At 39.0% G+C, this 10327-nt stretch overlaps 1 protein-coding gene across 1 annotated transcript in view; it reads right to left on the bottom strand.

Annotated features, from left to right (window-relative positions):
* Positions 1-10327, bottom strand: part of LOC112460861 (venom dipeptidyl peptidase 4-like) — a gene marked incomplete at its 5' end in the record, with an annotated part of 119244 nt that overhangs the window by 66909 nt on the left and 42008 nt on the right. The window contains one exon of the mRNA XM_025025770.1: positions 3478-3677. Within this exon, the coding sequence (XP_024881538.1) occupies positions 3478-3677 (200 nt within the window). The remainder of the gene's footprint in view (positions 1-3477; positions 3678-10327) is intronic.

The following is a 10327-nucleotide window of genomic DNA, read 5'->3' as shown; positions in this document are numbered from 1 at the left end:
TTCTAGAGTTTTATCATATCTCTTATATAATTAAATAACTTTCTAAATTCAATAAATTATTACATCTTTAATTATCGTAATACCCATCTTGTTCTATTTTTAGATGAAACAGCAGTTATTTCAGTATATTTTAATTGCAAATTAGTGGACGAATCATTAGTCAGTAACATATGATATGAAGATGAGCATTGTGGAGCGAAATTTTCCTGAAAATACATAACGCTGCCGGTCTTGTTCATTAAAATTTACGTGGTTCATTATATCTTGATTCAATGAATATCCTCATTTGTACCGTTTTAAAATGCGTGTGGTTTAAAATAAACGCGCGACACGACGCAGCTCCCGTTGCGTCCTCATTATTGACCGCGGTGTACCAGGTACATACATATACCATACCTGGCGATCACCAGGATTTCTGTACACGCTCTGAAAATGGACGATCGGTGGTTGTTTCGTTCCCCTTGATATCTCATCTGCATGCAGATACATCACGAAGTTATCAGTTCCCTGTAGAATCCACCGCGATCTCGCACATTTACGGCGCCACTTCCGGCAGGGAAAACAAAACGCGGGCCGAGCGTCGCGTCGATGCGCGCGATTCATCCGCAACTTTCGCAATAAATCAACAACAGAGATGCGTAAACAATTTCTATCATCTAACCCACTGGGACTGCGGAGAGATCAATCACAGGACGCGCGATGGCGGCGCGATTTAATTATTCGGCCTAGTCGCCGATCGATTGTGCGAAAGATCGTAATGATGAAGAATTTAAATTGCGCAAAATTCCGATTCCGCAAAACTGCAGGATGCTAGAATTTCGAGAGAAACCATGAATAAACCTCCAATCCTTTTTCGCCCGCTTATTTACAATCTATTATAATTTTGAGTAATCACGACCTGCGCTATTTGAATACTCAGATTTACGCCTCCAAATGTTTTACCACATTTTATCTCTCTAAAAAATCCTGCAATGTAAAAATATAAAATAAACAAGAAAGGAAGAGAAGAAAGTAAAAAAAAAATTGGGAACGGGATTGTTGCGTTGTCGATGAACGCGCGCTGAAAATCCAACGTCGTTAATTGAAAAATTCCCGACATTTCGTCGACGCAATGATTGTAACGCGAGAACGCGCGAATAAATATGACCCCCGCGCCAGGAGAGATATGGATCTCTCGCATCGGTCAGGCGTTCAGAATGACGTGGACGACACCGTCGTCGACCTCGTCGAAGATAATCGGTCGAATACACATGCAGTGAAAGCGCGTCGCGCGATCCTGCATTTTAAATCATGCCCCCGACTTTTTCCGTCGCAGCTTTTCAACGGCGCGGCGGCAGCTGGCACGGCCCAGCTGCCAATAGCACAGGCGTTATCCGGTCAATTTACCGCGTTTATCCCTTTAAATATGGACGCGCGCCCCGTTGATCCACTCGTTATTCCCGATTTCGCGATGCTAAGCGCTGTTTTTCACAGCCGCGAGCGTTTTTATGCGGCTCTGTCGGGAAAGTTGGCAATAACAATCGCGAACAATAATAACCGTCATTCACCATCGTTGATTATTGTTGACATTCGACGACAAAGTCGATTTCACCCGTTTATCGCAATGTACGACTTCCAGAATGGGCTATTTAATTAATAAAATTGTTTTAACATCAACAATGCGAAATTATTTCGGTTTTTAAAGCGCCTGTACGGACGTAGATATATTTTACGTAGAATAATAATAGTGTTTAAAATTTTGATCAAATTAGCTACGGGTATCTTCAAACCATTGAAACAAAACTGTATTTCCATCCTTTATTTTTTTCTCTCTTTCTCTTCCTGCATGTTTCCACGCGTGGAATCGATGCCGAATTTATTATCGCTATGGCATACATATTCATCGTGACGGGCGTCACTCACAGGATATAGAAACTAAATCTACTGGAAGTGAGACCGTAACCATCAAACTCTCTCGCATTGTTCTTACTTTCTCGATTGACGCTGATGAATTTTTACACGCCTTTATCCGTTGATTCACCGGTTGTCGCCGCGCGATAAAACGAGGTGCGACGTCTGAAGGGACAAGGGTTGGAAAAAGAGCATGGTTGATGAAGATTCAGCAATGTGCAAACGCGGACAAACATCCCCAGGAGCTACGCGAATTACAACGCTGAATATACGGCGCCTCTCTTTCGCGTCGTCCTGTATATTACCGTTTCGCACGAAATAAAAACTTGCAAATCCGATTAGCGAATAATATTTTAAGAGTTCGCAATATTTGTAAGAATTCGACTTGGGATCCGGTTATAATAAAAACGATATATTTAATTTTACAATCCTATGATACGACAAATAGATTAATTTCTCGTGTATGTGATTCCATAGAAAATTTTTTAGAATATATGTATATTAATTTTCAGTGAGTTAGACGTGACAGAGAACAATAAAGGGGAGATGGCACGTGCGTAGCATTTAACTACAAATATTTTCTTCCTCCCGGTAAAAGCCGTATCAATTTGCATTTCTAATTAGCCATTAGCATAAAGCTAGTTTCTTATTACTTAGCACGAGAAGAGCGGCATAAGCAGCAACAACAGGCGTTCACATCTAATCTCACGTATTTCAGTTAAACGAAATTACAAAGCGGACAATATCCGTCGAATTATTCAACGCCTCGAATACATCGCTGCATCGCTGTATTTCTGCAGCGTGTCGCGTTGCCAGCTCCGCTTTAAACAAATGTTTTATAAAAAATAAATAAAATATTTTTACGTTAAACGGAGGGGTTGTTGTATACATTTTGTAGAAACAGATCCCTCAAAGGGATAAATGAAAAAAATTGCGTGACTTGTTGAATTGTTGCCATACGCGTGCGGGTGCGGACGCAATGAATTGAAACGCTCTTTTGTGTAGTTTGATCGCTAAAAGTGCATAGCGCGATATATCGGCTTTACACAAGATTTACGCTTGTTAGATAGCCTCGTATCTTTAACTCAATTTACTCTTGTTATCTTTTTCATTCTGTTTCATTCACGTATTACTTTCGAATTGAACAATTAAAAAAAGGTGTATTTTAATGCGAAAAAGAAAGTATTTGAAAATACTAGATCGCCATGCTTTTAAAAAAAGCGTTTTCCACGCAGAAAATTTGTCAGAAGAAAGTCTTGTTAAATAACTCTTCGTCTGTAAAGTTTTTTTTGCACTCTCGGAGTGTAAACGTGGATCTGTCACCCCTTTTACGCTATTTTTTTCTACCTCAAAGTGTTTTAAAAAATCTGAAAAAAATTCACAAAACATCTGTCCACATTGTAGTTGATGATTTTATAGTCATTTTGATAAACATCACTTATTTAATATTTTCTGGCAGGCTTGCAAGTTTTATAGTTACAAGCAAATATTATTTTGGACGCCGCGTGCCGTAGACCCACGTTTACAGACGGAGGGACAATTCTAATAAAGAACAAATATGGAATATATTTCGATTAGACTATTTACCTTCATACACCCAGTCCGGTACTCCATTGTAAATAGTTCCAAACACTCCCGTGTTGGTTATCTGATAGTCATTGGCCACCTCTGCCTCCGGTCTGTAGTAGATATTGTTCTGGTGAACGTAGATCAGGGCGTTGCCGCGCGGTGCCCAGGTCGCGAGCTGCAACGGCGTCGACTCGTTCGCCGCCAATATCGTCTCCGTTCTGCAAACATAACAAACAACGTGTTTCGTAATACAGTGAAAACAACGACTCTCGCAGTTATTTTCTCGCCGCCGCGCCGCGTCTGCGTTTTCCAAGACAGAGACCACTCGCGGAGGGTTTTTACGCTTTCGCGGAGAAGAAACTGACGCGCGCAACTTTCCCGCTTTTTCGTGCTTCCTATTTCACGTTTCCCCGTTGTAAATAAAATGTTCATCAGTTTATCTCTCAGTCAGGACATTGCGCTTTCAAGGACGGATGTGCGCGGTTACGGTAAAAATGTTACGAATGCAAGAGTACTTTTTACTACTTTAGTACTACTTTAGTACTAGTTTTGTACAAAATTACAAAAGGAGAAAACGTAGTAGAAGCCAAGAAGATGGAGTACACACACATACACGCGTACGTGTTATTGCCTTAAATTGAGAAGTGAAAAATGTTACGAAATAATGTTAGGTAGCACGACAGGCTAAACGTCTCATATATTTTGTATTTTTAATTTTGCTAATATACCGCCCGTTGGACGAAATGCCGCGACACACACTTTACAAAAACTTTTCTCTCGAAATTATTCGCGAGTTAATAATAAAATATATAAAACGCGAAATACGAGATGCAAAAACATCAAGTTAGTGGAATTACTAGCTGCTGGCCTCTTAATCGTACGTACAAAGTGGCAGCATAGCGCAACGTCATAAAGTTAATAATTAAAATTGAAGATTTGGTGTGTATCGCTTACAGGTTAGTGTATAAGCTTTTATTTTGCAGTCAATCTACTTTACAGATTCTTAATCGCTTTTTGTTGCATGTAAAACTAAGATAGAACTTTAGTGTAGTCTATTTAGCAAGTATCATATGAGTGATATACATTTCTTTGTGCACAATAAAAAAGTAAAGACAGCGATATAAGATAATTTTGAGATAGTTTGTATAATAAATATATGAAATAATTATTATTATTATTAATGTAATAAGACTATTTTATTATTAATACGTCTTAAAATGCAATAAAAATTATTTTTTGCAAGATTAATATAAATGGTTCACCTTATCCGACATGGTTCAAATTACCCTACAAAAATCTATCTTCGAAAATTGTATATAACTATAATATTAAACTCACCATAAATAAACGAAATTTGTTAGGAATACATTGTAACAAATATTTGGCATTACAACTCAGCGAAAAAAAAGTTCAGCTATCTTTAGTTATAGGTTTTAAATTATCTTAAAAGAGGCTTAGGCTGGTTCAAATTACCTGAATTTCCTCTAAGCTCGTCTCGCTCATCGATCTCACTATCAATCGGATAAATTCACGCTTACAATAGGGTTGGTATCGAAATTCGGGTACATGAAGTTGAGACAGATAGAGGATACTATGTAAGCTGTCGGATCACGTCCGCGTTATTATTGCTTAGCGTTCGTGACCGATCTGCTGCAACCAACAATGATGTCACAGTGTCCCGGTTGAACAATGCCGTAACTCTGTATGATTTTAGGCGGGGTTCCTAGTTTCGAACTGCCGGACAACCCGGAGACATAGTCCCGCATAACTACAGCGCGCGCCGTATTGTCACGGTGGCTTTGGCCGGGGAAACGTAATACGGGCCACAAATTCTTCGTCAAAGGTTCGAAATCCAAACAATAGCGCGGCGGATTATTACCGGCGAGGGAACGATCGAATAAAACGGCAAATAAGTAATTACTCGCGGGGAATAATTACGATTATAATTCAGAGATGCAATTAACATCGAAATGGGTGTAGCGTATTATTGTTCCCACCAATATGCGGTGTTTCTGCATATTGGTAACACTACGTTTAGGAAACTACATTATTGATGCTTTCAGCACGACAGAAACTATTATGGAATTGTATGTTATTGCTGGCAATAAATTATCGCTTATCACGTTATCACGTGCATTAATTGACTTATTATTCATACAATATAAATAAAGTTACACTAATTAATTTTGTGGTAATAAAATTTTATCAAATCTCTTCTTTGCACTACATAAATACGTTTATCCCTCTTACATTGTTTATAACTTTTTTAATTACGTAATCCTCATTTAATTTAATTTAATTTTAATTTTTAATTCTCTTTCAATCTTATGATTCTGTTTTGCGTTTTTTGTTTTGCGCTTAAATATGTCTGTAAAAAAAATAGTCGGATAGACATTTTCAATGTATTTTTTCCTAATGCCCGCATTTTCGGCATTTTACGACTTCCTCGTAAATTAAGTTTAGATCGGGTAATTTCTGCCAAGACTAAAGACCTCTCCGAGCTCGTTCGCGATTAGGTAGAGACGCTGTTTACAAACGGCTTGAGAAAAACCGATTAAGGGAAGTTGATTTTTGCCCTCGCGTGCGTCGTAAAAATATCATTGTAGGATCCTACAATGTAGACAATGTAAATCGACGGGAAACACTCCAACCGTTTGTTTACTCGAGTACCAAAGCCGTAGATTTTATGAATCGACCTTTTTGGTTGTGTATATCTACAGAAAATATAGTCCTTTTATCGCGTTATCTCACGTGCCGTAAAAGCGCCAATAAAGTTTGATATTTCACTCTCTTAACGTCGGATTAAGATGCACAGTTTCAAGATGCTCGAGACGCATCCAGCAATAAGATGTTCCGCGCGACATGCGACGGGAATAAACGAGAATGACGCGACGCGATGTATGTGTTCCGCTCACATGCTCGACATAGTTATCTCTCTCTCTCTCTCTCTCTCTCTCTCTCTCTCTCTCTCTCTCTCTCCCCCCCCCCCCTCTCTCTCTCTCTTTTTCATTGTCATTTTGGATAAAAGTTTTATCCATTTCGGATAAAAGCTTTAAAATCGAGATCGGACTCTGATACGTGGCAGATTGCCAACTCTGCAACGTCCGTTTCCGCATACGGAAAACTATCGGAATCCATTCGCGTACGAACTATTGGCAAATACGTTATCGGGAGGAAACGAATGAAGTCATTGAACCGTTATCTCATAGCACTCTGGTAGATCAATTAAATAATTACGCGGAAATGATTTTTCGTGAAACATCGAACTTATCCTTCCAGTTTACATCACGATCTTTTGACTCGTCGATTGCTTCTATAAGAAGTAAGACGTGCTACAAGTTTTCGTTTAATCGAGCAAACCAATCGGCTTATCTTCTTTATGGATCTTTGAGATTTTGAAATTTAAACGAGCACCATATTTGTAAGCGATCTTTCGCTACGTTAATTCTCACTGCGTTCTTTGCTTATACTTTTTACGAGAATTTTGCTTTCATGGAAATTCCAATCTATAAAAGAACCTCGAAAATATCGCGAAACATGCGAGTTTCATCTTACGTCGCCGCAATATATGTCCACAAATGCATATGTTCTCAGATACGTTTCCAGATGCACATACACTTATGTACACATTCGAAAGAGAATAGGAAGAAAATGTTTAAGAGAGATGGAACGAGAGGAGAAACGAGACGAAGAAAGAGAGAGAGCCTCTTCCCTGCAGACAGTAAAATCGGGAGCAGTTCGGATATAAACCAAAGTATGCATCGCGTTCTGAAATTGATTTTGTGACGGCTTCTGAGATTACAGATGGAACAAACAAACACGTTTACGATTATGTAACCACACGTATACGTTTGAATGAAAATCGCTTGAAATCTACGAAAACTCCGTAAAATCAATATTTCTATCCTTTACATTAAAAAAACTAATGTTGTATTAACAACATTAGTCTAACAATAAGTGAAAATAATCTTGTTAATACGCTCTTGTTTTAACTCTAACGGCGCCTCGCAAGAGTTTAACATACTCGACTCATGGTGGATTGAAGTATCAAATATGTAAAAACAAAATTTCAACAATTTTTTTACCCTCTAAACTACCCCTACATGCAAAAGCCACCCTTAAAACGTCAAAACGTTGCAATGTAATTTTCTGTAACTTTATCCTAATTTAAATTGTAGAGAAAATACTTCAGAACGTGCAGGTATGTTGTAAAAAACTTACAGACCATTACTACCCTTATAAACCATCGCTACATTAAAGAAAACATCCCCATAGTTCAGAAACGTTACAAGTCGAAAATCTGGTGGCTTATGTCATTCTCAAATGAGAAAGAATTTCATTAATATTGTCATTAAATTAATAAGATTATTTTCAATCAGATTTAATACTGTTAATACATCATTTTTACCGTATAATTTATTACCGTTATTTCACTCATTAATTGTAATTATTTTAGTAACTACGCTACGAACAATCCTCACTTCGAAATGCGCGCTGAAAAACTGCAGTGAAAATTACTCGGTATTTATTAGAGACGGTGAACTATCGTGGAACAAACGATCTAGGGCTTGAGACAAATGTTCGCGAGTTCTTAAAAAAACAGGATCAGAGTGCCGTTACACCGAGCTATTTGCTTCCTACCTCCGCGCTTCGCGTCGAAAAAAGCCGGTGAGTCTTTCCGGCTGGATTCGCGCAATGACCCCGCGGCGTTTTCGTTCGCGCGCGGCGCGCGGCGTTCAGCCGGCCGCGGAAAATCGATGAAAAGCGTAAACCGCGACGTTGACTGCCGTGTTGTCGGCGTCGGCTCGGATGGCTCGTTGTCCTCGTCGCGCGGCAAACTTCTTCCCGAAAAGCCATAAATAAAGGCGCCGGTATTCATGCGGCGTACAAACCGGGTTTATGGCGGGACACAGGGCTCGCCTGGCCCTGGCCTCGCTTCGCCTCGCCTCGCCTCGCCTCGTCACGCCTCGCCTCGCTTCGCATCGCCTGGCGCGGAATATATAGCGAGGTAACTCTCACGGCTTATTTACCCGTCGCTCTCTGTCTCTCGCTCTCGTTCTCCGCTCTTTTGCCCTCGCCCCCAGGCGTACCGGTGTATACTCTCGTTTCTGCCTTTTATCGCGACACCAAAAGCCAAAAACGACTGCCCCCCCCCCGCTCCACCCCGACTGTTCTTCGCATCATTGCCACCACGTGTGAACAAACTGTCGTGTTGCAGTTTACGCAAAAAAAAAGAAAGAAAATCTTCGCATTTGGCGCTCTTTGATTTTGAGGATTCGCCGAGAATAACTCAAAATAAGAGACATACATTTTTTATAACATCGGGTCAGATTACTTTCGCAAATATACCATCGCGTTGCAAAATAATTTTAAAAGCAGCTTTTTCAAAATTAAAAAAAGTACATCGGTACAAAATGCAGTTAAAATTAGTCACGTCGTGGTTTACTTTCACGAAATAGAGAATTACTTTTTCAGATATCAACTGAAGAGATAAATTATAATTAAGGAATAAATGTTATATTTTTTATTATATGCTGCGTTATATTAAATAATATATAATATATTATGTTCGCTTTGCGGGCAACAAACACAATATATAATAATAATGGAAAGTATTTTCTAAAATGTTATACCCGCAACCAACTCAATATATTAATAAAAAGTAATCCTTAAACAGCAATCTTTCTATTTCAATCAATATATCACAGATAATTCCAATTAAGCTTCGGCCGTCGAAATATTAGCGATGAAAATAATTATCTTTCGTATAAACTAATCGTATTTCGTTCGACGTTCTGCAGCTAGAGAGATTTCGAATACACATACGCAATGACACGATATTACAATTGCGGAAAGGAAATGTTTCAGAGCGGTACGTTTTATCTGCGTCTGAAGTAACGTCCTGGCGCGAGTCCATTTTCCTGTCGAATGAACGGATACGTATCGCAAATATACAAATGTAAATGAGCCGAAATTTCGTAAGAAATTTATTTCATCGCCTGTCTCGACGTTATTTTTCACGTCTCGAAAAACGGAGCGCCTGGCGGCATACGCTCCGCGAGAAAAATCGCTTCTTCATGTCAAAACGCACGCAAGTAAAATGTAAGATTATAACGCGCGTACTGATTCGCGCGATATATGCGTCAGAGGCAGAGGCATATTCCACGTTTTCCTAAGAATACACACGTTTTTATTTGTCTGTAAAATTTATCGTAAAATGGACGATTTGGTGTTTCATTCGTTTGAGATAACAGTCTGTATATTTTAATATCTAAAGACGCGTAAAGTAATGTACGGGAGAGATAAATATATAACATACCATTAATTTTACTGCTATTGATCACGTATGCAAATATATCAGTGTTTTAATTTCAGTTTTAATTTATTTTATAATTTATTGTTAATTTTAATTTTATTCTGCGACACTCGGCAATCGCATCTCGCGTTCTTTAACGAAAAATACGTTGAAAATTTATTAAATAAATAATCCTCATTTTCCAACCATGCGTATATATGAATTTTTTTGCCTAAAATTACCTCAAAGTTGAATACATACTCTCGAAATAATCCTACGTTATTTCATTTACGCAATTTTTATCTTAAAATCTGGCTCTTCCCCAAAGCCAATGATAAATCTCAAGCTTGACAGCGAGGAGCAGTGCATGTCTGCTCGTTGCGGTGGTTGCGACTGTGGTTAAATCGTGAAACAACTCTATGTACAAAGATGACGAGCGGCCTTTGCGTCGATCTCTGCGAATCACGGTTCAGAAACGGACTGAAGTTTGATCTGCGCGAGTATGATGATCTCAAGCGCGATGGTAAAGTCTAAAATCATGAGATTCGCTTGCCGTTGGGGGGGGGGGGGGGG

This window comes from Temnothorax curvispinosus, unplaced genomic scaffold, assembly GCF_003070985.1.
Source record: "Temnothorax curvispinosus isolate PA1 unplaced genomic scaffold, ASM307098v1 QBEX01010902.1, whole genome shotgun sequence".
Taxonomy (NCBI): Eukaryota; Metazoa; Arthropoda; class Insecta; order Hymenoptera; family Formicidae; genus Temnothorax; species Temnothorax curvispinosus.
This window is presented reverse-complemented; position numbering and strand designations above follow the sequence as displayed.